The 21,625-nt window shown below is 32.6% G+C and overlaps 1 protein-coding gene across 4 annotated transcripts; it reads right to left on the minus strand.

Annotated features, from left to right (window-relative positions):
- Window positions 1-2,287: 2,287 nt before the first annotated feature.
- Window positions 2,288-19,807, minus strand: LOC113754267 (ribonuclease P protein subunit p29). 4 transcript variants are annotated; one of them, XM_027298645.1, is made up of 12 exons: window positions 19,680-19,807; window positions 19,397-19,481; window positions 16,866-16,947; window positions 15,242-15,492; window positions 14,795-14,830; window positions 14,578-14,648; window positions 14,196-14,458; window positions 13,219-13,287; window positions 13,008-13,066; window positions 12,324-12,425; window positions 11,145-11,266; window positions 2,288-2,508 (listed from the first exon to the last, which is right to left on the minus strand). In XM_027298645.1, exons 4-11 carry the CDS (start codon window positions 15,453-15,455, stop codon window positions 11,169-11,171), a joined length of 912 nt encoding a protein of 303 aa, XP_027154446.1. In that variant the 5' UTR covers window positions 15,456-15,492; window positions 16,866-16,947; window positions 19,397-19,481; window positions 19,680-19,807; the 3' UTR covers window positions 2,288-2,508; window positions 11,145-11,168. The 4 variants fall into 4 exon arrangements, with proteins under 4 accessions (XP_027154446.1, XP_027154447.1, XP_027154445.1 ...); XM_027298646.1 differs by lacking the exon at window positions 2,288-2,508 and adding an exon at window positions 8,055-8,401; XM_027298644.1 differs by lacking the exon at window positions 2,288-2,508 and adding an exon at window positions 15,632-15,713 and having other exon boundaries at window positions 10,849-11,266.
- Between the last annotated feature and the right edge of the window lie 1,818 nt (window positions 19,808-21,625).

Below are 21,625 nucleotides of genomic sequence, written 5' to 3' on the forward strand. Positions count from 1 at the left end.
ACTTACCAACGGTCTTACAAGGCATCAAGTCTTACCAACGATTTCAGTAAAAGTTTAATAAAATAGATAAGCATAAATGCATGAATTAGCCAAATTAAAATAGAAACGTAATTCAAATAAAGTAATAAATTCAAAGTCTAAATATGCAGTCGTAGTGTGGCTCTGATACCACTTCTACCCTGGCAATATAAACTTGTAATAAGCATAAATATTTGGACTTACAATGAAATTGAGTAGACAACGGAAGCTTTGAGCAAAATAAATCATTGATTCTTTTATTGAATAAGCTTGACAATAGCTAGAGTACAGCAGTTGTTTGAAGTAGGTAAGAGTAGGTTTGAAGTAAGTGAGAGTAGGTAAGAGATTTGTACTATAAGATGTAAACTGAAGGCATCGGCGAATAGATCAGAGAAAAATTTCAGTTTACATCTTATAGTACAAACCTCTTACCTACTCTCACTTACTTCAAACCTAACTCCAATATAAACTTGAAGTAGGTAAGAGAAAAATTATGTCTTGTATAAATTTGAAGTAGGTAAGAGTAGGTTTGAAGTAAGTGAGAGTAGGTAAGAGGTTTGTACTATAAGATGTAAACTGAAATTTTTCTCTGATCTATTCGCCGATGCCTTCAGTTTGCAATCTTCTTTCTATTTATAGAGGCTCGGGACTTTCTCATTTGAATTTCATTACTTGAATATCAGAGTAGTCTTTGCAACGAAAACTTTAAATAGCAGAACCTTTGAGATGAAATCAAACTTCGAATTGTTATTGATCTTCTTGAATAAAAGAGCATACAAAGAAATATAAAAGCTGAGAAGGTAGGGGTTTACAGAGAGATTTTCAGATGACTCAAAACTCGATGTCCCCCACAAATGATTTTGAGTTCTATTTATAAAGACTTCCGTCTTTGAATTTCATCTTCATTTGATTGCCGACACTTTCATTTGAATTTCATTTGTTTTTTCTACCGACACCTTATCTTCTTTTGATTGGTTCTTTTGAGATTCTTATCTTATCTTCTTGAAAATTGGCCGACAACTTTATCAAAAGCCCGTCGGGTCTTGAGCACAAGGACCACAAAATGAATCAAAAGTTGATTCTGATGACAATCCAGCTGACTCATCTTTTTTGTCTTCTTCTTTCTTGTCTTGATTTTGCAAATAATTTAGGTATTCTTTGAGCATCTCCGGATTTTGCATCATCTTCTTCATAAAAAATTCATTTGCCGTTGTTTCTGATGTTGAGCAACTTTTTTCTTTTTCTTTCTTCTGTGGAGTAGTTAGGAAATTGACTCCTTTGGTTGACTGCTGATTTGGATTGATCCATTTGAGTTTTTCTCCAGTCTCTAGGAATCTTAATATATTCTTTTGGTCACAAAATTCTTGATTGAATCCTATCCACCATTTGATTTTGAATTCTCGGACTAGTGACATTGGAAGTGATTTTTCCAATTCTTGATGACATTTGAATAATATTGGGCTTGGGTTTTTTGGCTAATAATTTCTTGGATATGTAAAGGGAGGAAACTAAGTAGGTGATATGATTTAAAGAATATTCTGGACTTAAGAAATTCAAATAGTCTTTCTGAAATGGGCTTTTCTTTTACAAAAAATTGGCTGTTTTATTGGGCCGGATGAAGGATTGGCCATATGAGATGCTGTATAAGACAGCCTTCCTTTGAGCTCCCCAATCTCAGAAATTTGTGAGAGAATAGTATCTCCTTGTGAGTTTGAGATCTTATACATTTCTTTAAGTTGTTCAGTTAAGGATTTTATTTTTTCTTTTTGAGAAAAGTCTTCTTCAAAATTTCTACACTTTAAATTTAAACTTCTAATAGCTTGTTTCATGCTCTTGCAATGTCTACAAAATTCTATTCTATTTGTGTTATCTTTTTCTAATGCATATTAATAATTTCTACTGCTACTAGGGGCATCTGTATTTTGATATACTGGAGCCCTCATGCTAGCCTTAGGATCTACATAAAATGTTGTTCCTATATTCTGCCTAGCGAATTCTAGTGCTTAATGTATGCTATGAAATGCTTTCCATAAAGGATTACGAAAATGATTTATTTTTTCTATAACGGAAATCCATTTAGAATAGATTCCAGGTATTTTTCCTTTTACTACTACATAATATGAAAAACTTTGTTTCGGAAGATTGTTAAAATAAAATGCCAAGATATTAAGATTTCTAACTTTATCAGTGCTATTTCTGCTATTCCAGAGGTTATTTAAGATATCCTGCTGGATGTCTTCTAATTACCTTCCTCTCGACTATGGAAATCTAAGAAAACTAGAAGCCCTTTATATTGAGAGAAATAAGCACCACTTCAATATAAGAATAAAAAGAATTTCTGTAATAAGATTTTTAATAACTTCTAAGAAAGCAATATAGGTCTTTAACCGGAGCCTAATAGTCCGGCCATTCCGGGATCTGTCACCCGTTCTTTTGGTATTTAGAGCCAGGCTCATCGTCATGTTGGCTAGCAGATGAAATATCTCCAATCTGTTCATAAACAAGTGAACATGAATCAGAATTTTAATTTTTTTAAACATAACAATAAATTAAAGTTCACTTGTGCAGGTGTTAAATGGGCTGGCTCCAGCAATCCAACTTCAGTAAAAGCTCTGCCGGCCACCTGGTACTGATGATGAAACCTGTAATTCACCATTTCCTCTCTCTCGGACTGATCATCTCTTCACTGCCCATTCACTTCCTCTCCAAGAGCTTCTCTCCATTGAAACATCTGAACTTTGAACAAGTCCTTCATCCCCAGAACCTTCACTTCTTTATCTTCCCTAACAGCCGCTGTCCTTAGATAATCCATTGAAATAATTCTCTATTTTCATCACTGCCATTCGTCCCAACTTTCAATCCGCAAATCAGCATTCATTAAGAGTCTTCATGTAAAAGTGTCATTCATCACTTTCTTGTATTATGGGCGGTTGACCAAATGGATTTTGTTTGATGAATTCTTCTACGTTATCAACTTCAGCCAATTTCTTCAAGTGCTGAGCAAATTCTCCTTTAGGATCTGCAGATATTTCTTTTCAAGTTACTTGAATAATTTCAGGTTAATTCAATAATGAAAATCACAAAGCCAAGAAAGATGCTTCTCACCCAGATAATTATCCTTTTCACTTAAAAATGCATAAGATTCGGGGAAGATGGCATTGTATCTCTAAAAAATTCAGCAAAGGAAAAAAATTAGAGCATCATCCAGAACAGAGTACAAGAATATGTCACATAACAAGTATACTTACAGGATTAATGAATGATTTATATGGAGAATCATCGACTAACAATGTGTTAGACAGACCATATTGCTCAAAATCTTTCCAAACTTTCCTCAAGTCCTTAAACATAATCTTTTTTTTCTGAATTTTCTTTTGTTTTGGTTTCGACTACAGTGCAGTGAGCCTGATTCTGCAAAATACAGCAGTATCCAATGGAACATTACCCAAAAATAAGAGACTGATTCTGCAAAATTTTGCTAAGAAACTGATTCTACAAATTCTGATAATGACAAATGAAGTCTTACCCAAACAAACTCCCATTTAAAATGTGGCAGATTTTTTATTACACGTTGAACATTATGCCTGGGAAAAAAGAAGAATTGCAGAAAAATAAGGGGGAAAAAAAAAGAAGGTGTAACATATAAATCAATTAACTAAAATATAGGTCGACACATACCATTGTTTTGATGACCAAATTACCACATTAAAACATGAGAAGCAGAATTTTAAAAATTCATGGGTATATGGCCTGAATTTAAAGTCATATCTGTCATTGGAATTCTTGGCTAAAATCACCCCATTCAGGTCCAGAATTAGGAGTTTGCTATTTGAAGCCTTTCGAGAAGCAGCTCGAGTTATCCTAGCAAGTGGCCTTTCAGTTTGCATTGAAAAAAAAAGAATGTTACATAAAGCATTCCTTTAACATTGACTAGTGGATGATAATATTAAGACAAAATGTACCATGTACCATGTCCTGTTTCTACATCCATACCTCCTTGGACCTCAGTCTCCTTTCCCAATTTATTCTCATTCAAAAAGGAAGCATAATTGAAGGGGTCTGCCAGTTTACTCATTGCAATCTCCAAGGCCATAAACTTCCTAGCAATCCTAGCATGAGTCTGATATACAAATATTACTTGGATGCAACAAACTAGCATGAGTCTGACAACAAGCATTTGTGTACTTACTGATTTAGTAATGTTGGGTGCGCGTCCCATTGCCCAACATTGTATAAATTTCAATGTATAAACACCACAACTTGATGCATCCTTCTGTCGTGAATTATGATTTACAAGATAAAAAGTCCAGCTCCAATCCTTATTCAAGAATTTATTCAAAATCCATACCTAAGCCCAAAAAAAAAAAAAATCAAGGGGAAAAAGGTCATCTTACTATATTTCATATTAATATAAGTTGTAATTTAATATAAGCTGTAATTTCTCTTGTAATACCAGAAGATGCATTATTCCATCATAGAATGTTGTATCATTTTGCAGAGGATCAACAATGTGACATATAGTTTTCTGAATCGCAAAATTTATATTTGACTCGTGCTTGTCATTCACTTCATTGCAGCACTATATGGTCATAGAATTTCCATCCATAAAAGAAAGCCTTGTGAAGGCTTTCCATCTTGAAAAGTTGGAGGAATTAATGAAAAATGCTGAAAAGGTATACAATAACTTTCATTGCTTTGTCATCTATAAAGTAGAAGGCAGCAATTATTTTAATTTACATCTGTGTACTCATTTCATGGTTATTATAAGATAGGATAATTTTTTTATTAGATAGTGTTTATTGTCTTATATTGCAGATTTTCTTCGCCATACTTCATAAATCACATTGGTTTCCGATGATCGTTCATGTCACGGAAAAAGAAATCTACATTGTTGATCCTCTGCAAAATGACACAACATTCTATGATGGAATAATACATCTTCTGGTATTACAAGAAAAATTACAGCTTATATTAAATTACAGCTTATATTAATATGAAATATAGTAAGATGACCTTTTTCCCCTTGTTTTTTTTTTTTTTTGGGCTTAGGTATGGATTTTGAATAAATTCTTGAATAAGGATTGGAGCTGGACTTTTTATCTTGTAAATCATAATTCACGACAGAAGGATGCATCAAGTTGTGGTGTTTATACATTGAAATTTATACAATGTTGGGCAATGAGACACGCACCCAACATTACTAAATCAGTAAGTACACAAATGCTTGTTGTCAGACTCATGCTAGTTTATTGCATCCAACTAATATTTGTATATCAGACTCATGCTAGGATTGCTAGGAAGTTTATGGCCTTGGAGATTGCAATGAGTAAACTGACAGACCCCTTCAATTATGCTTCCTTTTTGAATGAGAATAAATTGGGAAAGGAGACTGAGGTCCAAGGAGGTATGGATGTAGAAACAGGACATGATACATGGTACATTTTGTTTTAATATTATCATCCACTAGTCAATGTTAAAGGAATGCTTTATGTAACATTCTTTTTTTTTTTCAGTGCAAACTGAAAGGCCACTTGTTAGGATAACCCGAGCTGCTTCTCGAAAGGCATCAAATAGCAAACTCCTAATTCTGGACCTGAATGGGGTGATTCTAGCCAAGAATTCCAATGACAGATATGACTTTAAATTCAGGCCATATACCCATGAATTTTTGAAATTCTGCTTCTCACGTTTTAATGTGGCAATTTGGTCATCAAAACAATGGTATGTGTCGACCTATATTTTAGTTAATTGATTTATATGTTACACCTTCTTTTTTTCCCCCCTTATTTTTCTGCAATTCTTCTTTTTTCCCAGGCATAATGTTCAACGTGTAATAAAAAATCTGTCACATTTTAAATGGAAGTTTGTTTGGGTGAGACTTCATTTGTCATTATCAGAATTTGTAGAATCAGTCTCTTAGCAAAATTTTACAGAATCAGTCTCTTATTTTTGGGTAATGTTCCATTGGATACTGCTGTATTTTGCAGAATCAGGCTCACTGCACTGTAGTCGAAACCAAAACTAAAGAAAATTCAGAAAAAAAGATTATGTTTAAGGACTTGAGGAAAGTTTGGAAAGATTTTGAGCAATATGGTCTGTCTAACACATTGTTAGTCGATGATTCTCCATATAAATCATTCCTTAATCCTGTAAGTATACTTGTTATGTGACATATTCTTGTACTCTGTTCTGGATGATGCTCTAATTTTTTTCCTTTGCTGAATTTTTTAGAGATACAATGCCATCTTCCCCAAATCTTATGCATTTTCAAGTGAAAAGGATAATTATCTGGGTGAGAAGCATCTTTCTTGGCTTTGTGATTTTCATTATTGAATTAACCTGAAATTATTCAAGTAACTTGAAAAGAAATATTTGCAGATCCTAAAGGAGAATTTGCTCAGCATTTGAAGAAATTGGCTGAAGCTGATAACGTAGAAGAATTCATCAAACAAAACCCATTTGGTCAACCGCCCATAATACAAGAAAGTGACGAATGACACTTTTACATGAAGGCTCTTAATGAAAGCTGATTTGCGGATTGAAAGCTGGGACGAATGGCAGTGATGAAGATAGAGAATTATTTCAATGGATTATCTAAGGACAGCGGCTGTGAGGGAAGATAAAGAAGTGAAGGTTCTGGGGATGAAGGACTTGTTCAAAGTTCAGATGTTTCAATGGAGAGAAGCTCTTGGAGAAGAAGTGAATGTGCAGTGAAGAGATGATCAGTCAGAGAGAGAGGAAATGATGAATTATAGGTTTCATCATCAGTACCAGGTGGCCGGCAGAGCTTTTACTGAAATTGGATTGCTGGAGCCAGCCCATTTAAAACCTGCACAAGTAAACTTTAATTTATTGTTTTGTTATTGTTATGTTTAAAAAAATTGAAATTCTGATTCATGTTCACTTGTTTATGAACAGATTGGAGATACTTCATCTGCTAGCCAACATGACGATGAGCCTGGTTCTAAATACCAAAAGAACGGGTGATGGATCCCGGAATGGCCGGACTATTAGGCTCCGGTTAAAGACCTATATTGCTTTCTTAGAAGTTATTAAAAATCTTATTACAGAAGTTCTTTTTATTCTTATATTGAAGTGGTGCTTATTTCTCTCAATATAAAGGGCTTCTAGTTTCCTTAGATTTCCATAGTCAAGAGGAAGGTAATTTAGAAGACATCCAACAGGATATCTTAAATAACCTCTGGAATAGCAGAAATAGCACTGATAAAGTTAGAAATCTTAATATCTTGGCATTTTATTTTAACAATCTTCCGAAACAAAGTTTTTCATATTATGTAGTAGTAAAAGGAAAAACACCTGGAATCTATTCTAAATGGATTTCCGTTATAGAACAAATAAATCATTTTCGTAATCCTTTATGGAAAGCATTTCATAGCATACATGAAACACTAGAATTCGCTAGGCAGAATATAGGAACAACATTTTATGTAGATCCTAAGGCTAGCATGGATAGCATGAGGGCTCCAGTATATCAAAATATAGATGCCCCTAGTAGCAGTAGAAATTATCAATATGCATTAGAAAAAAATAACACAAATAGAATAGAATTTTGTAGACATTGCAAGAGCATGGAACAAGCTATTAGAAGTTTAAATTTATAGTTTAGAAATTTTGAAGAAGAAGACTTTTCTCAAAAAGAAAAAATAAAATCCTTAACTGAACAGCTTAAAGAAATGTATAAGATCTCAAACTCACAAGGAGATACTATTCTCTCACAAATTTCTGAGATTGGGGAGCTCAAAGGAAGGCTGTCTTATACAGCATCTCATATGGCCCAATAAAACAGCCAATTTTTGTAAAAGAAAAACCCATTTCAGAAAGACCATTTGAATTTCTTAAGCCCAGAATATTCTTTAAACCATATCACCTACTTAGTTTCCTCCCTTTACATATCCAAGAAATTATTAGCCAAAAAGCCCAAGCCCAATATTATTCAAAATTAATAGCAGTTCAACAATATTTCTGTGACATAGCAAAAGATCCAATTAGAAATACAGCAGCCATTAGACTAAATCCATCCTTTTTCATAGACCCAGAAAAACATTGCCCAAACAATCCAGAAGCCTGTGATCACCAGAAAATAAATAACCATTGTATACATACACTCAGTAATTTTTTCCTCAGAGCCACTATTATCTTATCAAAATATTCATCCCCAAAGATACTGAGAGTAAATGGGGAAAGAGTTATTCTAACACCACAATTTCTTATGGATGCCGGATTCCTGGAAAAAATTATTGTTACAAATCCAGAAGATACTCATTGTCTTGGAACTCATCTCGGATATTTCATCAGAAAAATGTTAGACTATGGACAGTGGGCAACTGTACATATCAAATCCGCGCCGGCAGAATGGATAGGACTTTTTGATATAGAATCGGCAATACATAGAATGATTATTACAGTCAGCAATATACCACCAGCAAGGAGAACGACAGAAGAACTAGAGAAAATCAGCAGCAGTCTAGTGGAATGTCCATTAGAATTAAAAGAACAATTGATAAATGCCAAAATGATCCAATTAGCTTACAGACATTTCATAGATCAATGGGAAAATGGAATAAGGTTAGTATATGAAAATAAGGTACAAAAGATATATGTCCCATACAGGTTTAAGTTAGAAAAAGATTTCACTATAAGTACCAATTATTCAGAAGTTTTTGAAAAATATTTGGAAGGATATTATATGAGCACAGGAGCAAAGCATTTGGATATCGAAGCAGATGAAGAATATAATGATGATCATTATTGGGAAACAATGGGACCAGAAGAAATGAGCAGCATCGAAAATATGATGGAAGGATAATTTTTTCGGCCATCTTGTCTAAAGCTATATTGTATAAATCGGTCATAAAGTTGATAAAGCTTTTATTAGTTGTCGGCCACATTGTATAGTCTGGCCAAATTGATTTAATGGTTTTAGAATCTATGAATAGGTCGGTCATAAAGTTGATATAAGCTTTTATTAGTTGTCGGCCACATTGTATAGTTTGGCCATATTGATTTGATGTTTTTAGAATCTATCGTTACGGATTTCAGTAGGTCTTAAGTCCGTAAAGTTAACATGTCATATCCACGGACTTTGAGTCAAAAATTTTTAAGTCCGCACAGTTTGCATAAAAAGTCTATAAAGGCATACGTCCCAAACCAATGTTGGGTACGATGCACCTTCATCCTGTAAATTAAAGCATCCAAAATAAAACTTAAGTGTATATTATTATAAATGTATAAATTATAATTTATAAATTATAAATTTTATATTTTTATATTTTTATATAAATATACATTTATAATACATTTATAAATAAATATATTTATATATTTATATAAAAATATATAAATGTATTATAAATTTATTATATTATATATAATACATAATATAAATATATTTATAAATGTATAAGTGTATATTATTGTAAATGTATAAATTATAAATGAATATTATATAAATGTATAATTTATAATTTATAATTTTTATATTTTTATATAAATATACATTTATGCATTTATAATACATTTATAAATAAATATATTTATGTATTTATATAAAAATATATAAATGTATTATATATAATATAATACATAATATAAATATATTTATAAATGTATAAGTGTATATTATTATAAATGTATAAATTACAAATGAATATTATATAAATGTATAAATTATAATTTTATTAATATATATTAATATTATGTATAAATGTATTAATATAATTAATATAAATATACAATGTATTAATATTATGTATAAATGTAAAATTAATATTATGTATATTAATATAAATGTATAAATGTATTATAAATGTATTATATTATATATAATACATAATATAAATGTATATTATAAATATACATTAATATATATATTATGTATAAATATTTACACATTTATGTACAATTACATATTATGTTTATTATATTATATTATGTATAATATACAATATTATGTATAATATTAATGTATATAAATATTTATATAATATATAATATATATAATTTTCAATTTGTATATTTCAGTTTATATTAATATAATATATATATAATATACATAATTGAAATATACAAATTGAAATATTCATATGTAGTTGTTTTTTATATAATGTTTGGATATGGTGTTTTTGGAGTTGTTTTGGAAATACACATTTACTGTAGCATTTGGAATGTGAAAAACAGTTTTTCAAAAACAGCTCCAAAAACAAGGGATCCAAACGGACCCATAGTGACTAGATGTTTTCCTTCCAAAATACCTATTGTCAATAAGCTCAAGTCGTCTGCGATGAAGCTGAATGAACTGCTCGAGCTTGCGTAACCAATCCTAGTGGGACTTGAATCTTATCGGATGACATAGCTTGACTCATATCACAAGAAATAAGAACAACGCAAATTAACTTGTCCCAACAAATATAAACGAATATAGGAACAAATCTATGAAATTCTGACGTTCATAAAAACCAACAAAAAGGAAAAAAATGTGATGGTAGAATGAAAGAAATACAATGAACATGGCCAACAAATCAGAACAGAAGAAAACTAAAACTTATATAGTGACAAGAACAGTCACGTTGTAGTTCTGGATTCCTAAAGCAGCTTAATTCTATGATTATAGCCTTAGAAGTTCATATGAAGACCCCGGAGATGTAGTATATGACTCTGGTTCAGCCTACGGTAACAATATTTGCTTATTCGTGCCAGGGTAGGTCTACAACTATAAGCAAATCAACATATACTCTCTCTAATAATTCAATATACGTAGCTCTCTCACTCACAACTAGACAACCTCTCAGAACCAGAAAAAGAGACCCAAAGCAAAGAAACCATCTCAGTGATACATCAAGTTACAACATGCATAAGCCATAAATCACGAATGCACTGTGCTCCAACAGTCTAAGAATGTATAACATGAGAACCCTCCCCCTTCCCCCGCCCAAAAACACATCTGGACAACCCCTTTCACCATTTACGAAAAAAGAACAATTATAGTAATAAATATTAACGCCACACACTGCACGTCCTGATAGCCAAACAGTCTGAAGCCTCAATGGAAACAAAGGCCACATAACAGAAGCAAACTTCTAATACTCAATGCAGGAAATGAAGCTTACCACAACAAATTAAGAGTAACCAAATTAAGGGACCAGAGGTCTTGAAGTAAGTTTGTCTCCATGAAGTGTAATTTTCCAACTATCAGCTTGAAGCATGAAAACAGAAAGCTTCTTGGGCACAACTGCAATTGATACAAGTGATACAGTTAGAAATCATACTAGTAATTTTGAAAAGCATTTCAAATGCGAAATTTTTGAGCCACTCATGTGGCTAAAGAAATCAGAAAACAGAAGCATGCTTGTTTGGCAACCAGATGATATTTGTTCATAGTTCTAGCTAAGCACCAGACAAGCATTATCTTCCTGGTAAGTTGCTTCTCAAGAAAATTTTTTTTTTCTCAATTTGTCCAAACTTGACAGATTAGTCACGGGTTTGTCCTTGTAATGTGTTAAGTTACGGTTCTGGCAAAAGTAGCAGGCAAGCCTTATTTTCTTACTGAGTTACACTGGGAGAAAAGTTTCAAATATTGATTTGTCCAAACTTGGCAGATCAGTCACAGATTCGTCCCTGTAATGTGTCAATTTACCTGGGAACTCAAAAGTCATGTTCTCCATTTTAAAAGAACATTAAAAAAAAAGGGCTAACTTAGAGCTATTTATCAAAACTTTATCAACAAAAGAGAATTATCCAGGGAGAAGCTAAGAACAGTAAAAATAGTAGGTACTTATTTACTTGATTATAATTGAAATATTCTGTTTGAAACCATGCGCAAAATAACTTATAAACTCAAATTCATATTCTACATCGTTTTAACTTTAATACAACAAAAAGGGGGAAAAAAAGGAGCTAATTCAAGGCAATTTATCATAACTGTGCAACAAAACAGGATTTTATCCAACAAGAAGCCAACAACAGTAAGGATTGTAGATATATATATGATCTCAGAAATCTATAATTGGTAATTAAAAGTTTGAAGCCATGTGCAAGATTTATAACAAAAGCCAGACCATAAATTATAAGCTCAGGCACAGCCCACTAACGTGACATGTAAATAAAATACACACAGAAAAACTTCCTCATGATTGTTTCATTCCCTAAACCATTCAGATGAGAGTTTCAACAACAGTTAACTCTTATAACTTAGATGCAAATGCAACCAACAGAAAATCCTGAAAATTGCAATCTTTAAAAAAAAAAAAAAATAGAGGGGGCAAAGAAAAACAGAAATTGCGCATTACCTTGAAACTTATTATCTTCTGTAATTATTCCAAATGTTTCAGCAGTTTCGCAAATCATGATACCATGAACTCCATGTAAGGCTTCTATTTTGCATTCAACAACTGCAGAACACTAACTAATCAATTGGAATACAACATGATAGAAAATATGCCACAGATTCATTAAATGTTTTTATAAAATTTCTTCCTCGTGTGTTACAACTCAAGTGTGGCATACTTTCTAATAGAAAAACACCCACTGCTTTGTTATAACCATCTCTTTGAAGGTTAAAGTACAATTACAAGTAATAAATCTATATTATATGGAAATTGAACACAAGCCTAAATAAAATAAAATAAAATAAAAAATTCACTCAGGGAGGTGTATAATGAGTTTCCACATATTCCATGTCAAGATACTCAGAAATTTCCTTTACCAAATGCTTAGATGCATTACCTAAAGCCATTTAAGGTAGCCACTATGATTCTCTAACAGCAGGCAATCTTTTAGTTTTTCAAAAGTAATTAAAATCTCCTCTCGTCTTTCAAAGATAGTAAACCAAATTTAGTTCAAACCAGGAGGCTGCCATGAAATTAATAGATAAGGTGCTAGTTAATTGAAGAGCCATTCGCTTAGCACAATTTACTACATAATTTGGCTGATAATTTACACAGAACTAGAGCAGTTAGAGTTCAGTTTATTACCTAAAATGACAGAACCATGTAAATCCGCGTTGAGGAGACATTGGGCCAATTGATTTTTCCTGCAGTATTTATGATCACAGATTAAGAGCAGAAAATATTTGCAATGTATAAACCTATAGACATTTGTTAAGTAAGGAGATCACTTTTGACGAGAGGGATTGAGCACATAGTCGGCACACAATCAGGAAAGTAAGAAATGAAAGACACTAACCCAACATGCTTCAGAAGCTGACTTATATAGCTTTTCCACATTTCATGCATCGGCTTAAAGAGTTCAAAGCTGCAATATATAGGGCAGTGAGTCATAAAGAAAAATCAGTATAGTGAAGAATACTCAAATACTTGGCTGTGCAATCATCATGGTACTATTAAAACACCAAGATTAATGAAATAACAGAAATAATGAGCGTTGACAATAAAACAACAAATTTTTTTCCAAAATCCCTACTTTGTTACTTTGCAAGAAATCTTGTGTTTCATGTAAATAACAAACAACAGAGGAACAGAAGATGAACAATCCATCCTGGACTAAACTGTCAGCTTAAAGAACAAAAAAAAGAGAACAAGAAAGAAGAGGAATGATGAAACAAAAAGCAGAAGAATATTGATGCGATCAGAACTTAAACACTAGATAAAGCTCATAGGTATTCAAGAAAACAGGCCCAAAGGATTAATCTCAATTAGACAAATTATACATGGCAATCAATTATCCAAAATAAAGCAAAATTCAGAGTAACTTTTTCCATTCGGAATGCGACTTAGCATGGTGCAAAGTCAAGCAGCCAGTTCTATCTTAGCTATGAGAGTCCATACTAAAATATCAGTTCAGCTGTGAGCAAGTAATACTGAGAATTATCATGGTTCTTTTACATAACTCTATAAAAGGTACACTTTGGGAGTGCCCAATAAAGCAAATAAAAATTTAGATGCAAGTAGAGACTCGTGTCAGAATTTAAAACTTTTTAAGTATGTAGTATTTATAAAGAGGAGATAACAGAAATTTATAATGGTCAAATACATGAATCGTGTTTAGTGCTCAATCACACCAAATACAGGTAAAAGAAGTTGAAAAGCTGAAGATACAAAGAACTACAACTGCATCCCAAGTGAATTTTAACTACATGATAAATGAACATTGCCAATATGTTAAGTGTGCGATTAAAAAATCAGAGGAGAAGGTTAACTGACTTGCGAAGCTGTTGAGGCAAATGAAATGAACCACACTTTTTGTGTTGCTTCAGAGACATGTGCCTCTTAGATCTTCTGGAATGTGTTTGTAGAGCACGAACTCGTGCAGCAGCAGCTGTTCCACTTTTTTGGACAAAGTTATCAAGAAGGATCCAATTGTCAATTTTTATGCTTTTAGATCCTTGCATGTACTTGTCAGCCGCATCACCATGTTGAAAAAGGTCGTGCAATAGATAATCAACTATGGAGCGCTTATCAGAAATCTGCAACAAAATACCATGGTGTCAAAAAAAGAGAGATGAAGCTACTGGCTGAATCTCACTGTACATTGTTGGTTGAAGCAATTAAAAGAGTTCAATATAACATATGGCAAGAAAATTACCTCATCACCATCTCTAAGCAAATTTTCTTGCACGCTATTGGAGAGTCCAAAGTATGCCGGATCACTTGCTTCTAAGTTAATGTATCACAAGGGCAACCACAAAAAAAATAAAATAAAATAAAAAAAGAAAATGTTCCTCACTTCCGCATACAGAAGCAAACATCTCCATAAATTGTTCCAATATTTACGCGATCAAAGAGAATCCAAAAAAAGGTACCTTCTTTACTTGTATGAGACGAGAAAGAAATGCTTCCTACAGCAAGGACATGAATGGTGATGTGATTAGACATATAAAATAAAAACTGACTAATACAATTCTTAATGTCTATCACCCTTTTTGCAGAAGACAAGAATTAAACAGCTTTTTAGAGCTGGGAGACTCGCACATTAATTTTGTTCAGTTAACCACTAAAGCAACTATAACCAACAAATAACAAGCCTTTAACTTATTAGGTTAATTGGATTGAAACAAATATTAAGAAGCACTCATAGAACAAATCATAACTTTCAATCTGTCAACCATAGATTCCACTCGTTCTTTTTCAAGTAGATATTTAGAACTATCATCTCAACAACGCAAAACCGCAAATGAAAAAATTGAAGTGAAAATTCTGTGCAGATAATAGAACCAATGTTAATAATCATAGTCGTTAAGGAAAGAGACCTTTCTTAGCTGACAAACTCGAGGGAGCCGCAATGGCCGATGCATCAGCAGAGGGATGACTAATGCCAGACGGGATTTTATCCTTTCCCTCCTGGACCCTTTTCTTGCTCTTCTTTTGCTGAAGTTCATGCTCTGCTTCTTCTTGAGCAAACCTTCTTTGCAATGCATCAAGAGTCCGTTTTCTTCGCTCGTCCAAACTTGTATTGCTTGCCATCAGAATTGTACACACAGCCCAAACAAAGTACAAAAATCTATAGCCAGAAAAAAGTTGACAATCAACCAGGAAAACCAGGTGTAAATTAAAGCTTAATTTGATAAGAAATCTGAGTTTAGCTTCTCAGGGGAATTTCAGCAGTTGTCTGACATGTATGTATAGGCAGAAAGAACAACCTTCCACTTTTAATCTACAGGTTAAACGACACCGCTTTTGATTCAAGCAAGGTGACCTGAGCTTTCTAAATCCAAATTGGCCCTAGAAAAATATGGGTCGGGTTAAGAAACTACATTAAAGAAATCCTAAAACTACATAACTAGATCACAATAGGTAGACTTATTTGTTTTTTAGAAAATTATACAAAAGATAAATACCTAAGGGGCAACAGCATTTAAAATGGCCCATACAAAACAAATGACCAGATAATTGTAGAGTCAGCTATTATAGGCTAAATTCCAAGTGAAAAATGAATCCAAGTGAAAAATTACAAAAGTGCCAGAAACCCATGGAAAAAATAATGTAGCTAAAAATAAAAAAACAAAACAAAACAATAATGATCTGCTCTTGATCTTCATGGTGGTAATCAACAAGAGACTATTCTTCATATTATAATGTTAAAAGTCCATTTCCATTGATTTTGTTCTGGACTGGGCAGCACAATTCCTGTAACACAATCCTCTTTCCACAAAATTTCATCTAATTCAAGGAGGGTGCATTCACAATGAGAAGCCCTAGGCTGTGCTCATTTGATTTCAAGCCAAGTATCATAATGATTTACTTGGAGAACAAAAAAAAAAAGAACAGTTTCTTTCGATAATATATTGAGGTGAAGTTTATAAAGCAAGGCTTCTTGTTACTAAAGAGACAAAACCAAAAGTTCTTTGGCCACAATAGTAATGATTGGGTGACCATGATTTTTTGTTGTTGCAATTACATTTCCATCAGTTTCATTAATGCAAATGCTATGCCAGCTAAGAATACTAGACTCAGGCATTACAGTAAGGAAAGATAAGCAGGTGAATATTCACATCAAAAAGCACTATATAAACCTCATACCATTTTAGCAATAGCAAACACATCCTTGCTAATTAAAAAAATATCATGACAACCAGCTTATAATTCAATAAATACAAGAACAGAAATTCCAAAAGGCACAGACTGGACCGCAAACCAGCTTGTTATTCAAGAAATGCCAGAACACAAAATCCAAAAGGCACAGACTGGACCATATATGCATACATACACATGCACATATATATAACTCATCAAGCATGGGAAACACAGCCCAGCTGAAAAGTAGCTAAATCTATACACTATATGTCAAATTTCCTGAAAATAACAATAATAAAAAATAAAGATACATGAAGGTACTAGACGTCAACAAGGTAATCAATCCACGTTACATGATACCTATAGCTTTTGTGCAAGACATCCAGAGGCACTAATTGTAAAGGAGCATGATGTGGGACCTTCCACAGCACCGATGTCTTATCTGGAAACAAACAATTAACCAGTATCAACTTTACTCATTCACAGCAGTACGTATACCTGCCCAATTGTGTGCAGGTTGATCAAATCTCATAAATGAAGAAATAAGTATTTACAGGCTTCATTTTGATTTCAAAAGATACAAATACACAATTTACACATGAGGACATTGCTGCTTCCAAACAATCATACTGATGCCATTAGCCAAAGAGAATAGGAATATCATAGGACACGTTAAGTCGCAGAATAAATATGGCTTACCATATCTCCAAATTTTAAAAGAACTCTAACTGATATTATAAACATTACTTATCCAGGGTCCAATAGAGCACAGAACTGTTGCACAAAAGAAGACTTAAGAGCTTCAAGATTCACAGTGTCAATGGTATTTTCAAGTACATCATATGAGATCAAACAATATAATCCAGGACTCAGCATTGATCAAGATTGAAGACCATGCTTAGAAATAAGTGGACTGTGATTACACACTCAGCAGAACAACACTAGAAACTATCAAACAGATTCAGCAATGAAAGATCACCATAGAGCTGAGAAAATGAGCACAAAGAATCTTTCGTTCAATCAATGCTACTATTTACAAGACCCGCAAGCATGAATGAAAGGACTATTCCTAATCAGTATCTGGAACTAAAAACTTCATTATGTCAATACCCATAGGGGAAAAAAATCCCATCAGAGAGAAATTCAAGAAAAAGAAAACGATTGTCAAATCTCTGAAACAATCCTAAAGGGAAAAAAAATCATCTTGCATTGTACCTGGAACTCCAGGAATGATTGGAAAAGTCATGGATTTTTAAACACGTCAATATCAGGTTTATGGGTTAAACGAGGTCTCTAAAATCAAACAATTGACTCCAACATCCTCATGAATAAGAGTCAGCTTCTTCAATGCAGAATGATCAGAGATTACTCAACAGACCTAAAAGCTACAAGGAAAAGATAGCATGTGCTTCATTCAATTCAATCAACTCAGTTATTTTAGACAGCAGAGTACCAGTTTTTAATAGCTCTAGCAACATTTTGGGTTCCCAAACAACACGGAGCAACAAGGACAGTAGTTCATGGAATTGAACGAATATGAATGGTTACAAAGTCTTATTTGTAGACAGAGTCGACAACATTGACATGAAGTTGAGACAATGTTAAATAGGTTCCAAAGTAAAATGTAAAACACACAATCATAGATACTTTAAAAGAGATTATTGAATTGCAGCTGAACTAAACATTTTAACAACATATTTAGATCTAAACGCCACTGTTTTATTAAACAACATAAAACAGGCATAGCATTTTGGACACCAATAATTGCTATAACCGACAATCAGAAGAAACTGCAAATAGGGGCAGTTGGACCAAGTTGCTTGCAAGCTGCCTGCAACCAGCTTGGTCAACAGCTCAACTCAACTCAGAGTTGACCAAGCTTGAGTTGAGCTAGAATGCAGCTTGAGCATCACTTGAGTTGAGCTCATAATTCATGAAAAGTTTTTTCTATCTATTCTTGAGTAAAACTAAAATCCATTATTCCATAATGATTGAGCTCAATAGGCTTGAACTCAGGCTCAAAAAGCCTTGACTCGTTCTGTAGCTTACTCAAGTTGAGGTGGAGTAAGTTAATTTGTCCTTTTTTAATCAAATCAACCTTGAGCACAAGTTTAGGAGCTCGACTTTGAAAATTCAACTCGAGCACTCCAATTTTGGTACAGTTGACTCGGCTCATTAACACCCATATGCAATGCTAGCCATGGTTAGACATCGGTGCATTCAGCAACATCAAACATCACAAACACAACCACAAATATATATATATACACACACACACACACACACACACAACATAACCACATCTTAAATGTACAAGGAAAAAATAGATCAAAGTTTCTGACATAGCATATACATCAAAAAACCCAGTACACATTTTTTACATGTGCTACTAATTAAAATGGCACATTTATGACATCAGAACAACTAGTTAACACCTAGCCAATGTCGCCTTTGATTTGGATAAAGAAAATAACTTTCCTCTAAGACTTGTTGTACTTCGTAGATAAACAGCTTTAGGTTTCACAATATGAAATTCAACAGATACCTAAAGAACAAATCTCGTAACTGCTTTCAATATCTTCAAATTTATAAACTAACAGGAAAAAATAAACATAAACAAGAAAAAAATATAGAAATTGGAAAAGATACAACAGAAGAAGAAACATCAAGCCAGAGCATCACTCCAGCTTCTTGGCTTCGCCATTTCATTGAAAAGACAAAAAGAAAAAGAAAACTTGAGCTAGTACTTACAAACTAGTAATTATCCAAGTTCAAGCAACTAAATCCATACTTAACAAAAGTACATCAAAATCATAACTTTTCAGAAACCCTTTATAGAATTTAGCAATTCCAAGATAAAAGAACTTGACAAAAAGCAGATGAAGACCTACCTTCTTGCTTTTCAAGTAGGAAAAATTGTCTGATCAGCTTAAAACTGAAGTCTTTTGATCATCTAAGTAAACTTAGCACAAAACCCTGCAAGATTTCAACCAAACATACACAAGTTTAGCACTCTGTAAAGACAGCAATCTTTTTGCTGCTGATGGAACAATAAAAATTCAATCTTTCTGTTTTATTGACAAATAAATGCAATGTTGGGCTCAAGTGAGAGCAGTAAAGAACAATAGCATCAAAGGATATCTACTAGTAGCATATTAACTGAGCATAGATTACCTTATTTCTTGTTTCCTCTTCTGCTTGGACGAAAAATCAAGAGCAAAGTCAAGGGAAAGCAGAGAGCTGAAATTGAAAGAATAGGGGATTTTCAGAAGAGGGAAAGAAAAGGTTTTTGTTTCGAGATAAGAAAGTGGGCGCTTATATGTCTTTGCAGTTCCCACAGTTTCTCACATTTATGGTAGGAGGAATTACTGTTTTAGTCCTCAAAGTTTTGGACCATTTCACTAGGGGTCGCAACGGGGTCGGATCACGGGTTGGTTATTCAGGTATTCTAAATAACATGTTAATCCAAATCCGATTCGAAAATTTAAATTGGTCAACTTTCTTGACCCGAACACGGCTCGTTAATTTAGCAGGTTACCTGCACTAACTTGAATAACCCGTTTATTTAACTTTGTTTTTATTTTTTTAACCTTCTTACTTTGGGAATATGGTGGTTTTTTTTCAATAATGGAGTTTCCATAAGACTATAGAAAATTGCAGCCCAATCTCATAGTAATTTTTTTATTTTTCTTTTTGTACAAAAATAAAATCATGAACAAAAACAAAACGACTATACTTTCACAAATAAAATACCTTATTTTTGCATAATATTCATGATTCTGTTCTCGTAATACTAATTTATAGCCTTAGTTAGTTTTCTTTTTATTTATTTTATGCCTCTAATTTATTAATTAAATTATAAAATCACATATTAAACAGATCAGACTAGTCAAACGGGTCAACCCTTGTTGACCTAAATTTGACTTATTTGCTTAGTGGGTCATTCGAGTTTGACCTGAATTTGATCCGAACTCATGAAGAATAAACCCATACCTATTAATTTCGTGTTAGATTCGAATCGTGTTTTTGGATCGTATCGAAAATTGCCACCCCTATATTTCACTCTAGTACTTAAGTTTTGGTATTTTGGGGAAATGAGTACTTTGAGTCAAGATGTTGAGAAATAAAAAAAGGAGAATGGTAAATAAATGAATAATCAAACCACGTAATCTGAAATTTTATTTAACTAAAAAAGTAAGAAAAGATCTAGCATCCTTCGAAAATTAAAATGATGTAGAATTTTATTTGTTTTAACCTTAATAAACTTTTTAAAATGTTTATTAAGGTTAAAAGGAATAAAATTCTATGTCATTCATAACCAAATAATGTATATGTCAAACATCAAAATATATAGGGAAAAAGCAACCTATAGAACAAAATTTACCGAAAAGCTAAACACTTTTCATGCTAGCATAAATGGTTTGATTGTATTCAATAGGAAAAAAAAAGATTAATTGTGAATACTTTGATTTTTTACTATGCATCAATACATTTATGTTATTATAATCTAAAGAATATTTTGCATTGTAATTAGTATTATTTTTTCCTAAGAGATTATGGTGACTCCAAAATTATGTCATGTACAAATGCTTAAATTATCGATCTTTTTGATGATATAATTGTATAATAAAAATAATTTAAATTATAAAGTCAATTATTGATATCTAATCTTCTTTTAATTGAAATTCTATACAATCTGCATTATTTGCAACTTTAATTTTCTATACTATATTTGTTATTGTGATTAGAGAACCATTAGTGTATGTTTCATAGTGTGATCTATATTGACAAAGAAAACATCGATTGCTCAATAATGATTATTATACACCCTTTTTTTTTATAAAAATTTAAAAATAAACAAAGTGTTCCAGTATCAGATAATGGTTTGATTGTATTCAATAAAAAAAGGAGATTAATTATAAGTACTTTGATTTTTTTTATAGTGATCTATGGTCATTATACACCCTTTTTTATATAAATTTTAAAAATAAACAAAGTGTGCTAGTGTTAGATGATGGTTTGATTGTATTTAATTAAAAAAGAAGTTTAATTATAAATACTTTGATTTTTTTAACCCTCTTTCTACCCTCAACTGTTAGGTGAAGGATTCGAACACCAAA

The sequence above is a fragment of the Coffea eugenioides genome, chromosome 11 (genome assembly GCF_003713205.1).
Source record: "Coffea eugenioides isolate CCC68of chromosome 11, Ceug_1.0, whole genome shotgun sequence".
Classification (NCBI taxonomy): Eukaryota; Viridiplantae; Streptophyta; class Magnoliopsida; order Gentianales; family Rubiaceae; genus Coffea; species Coffea eugenioides.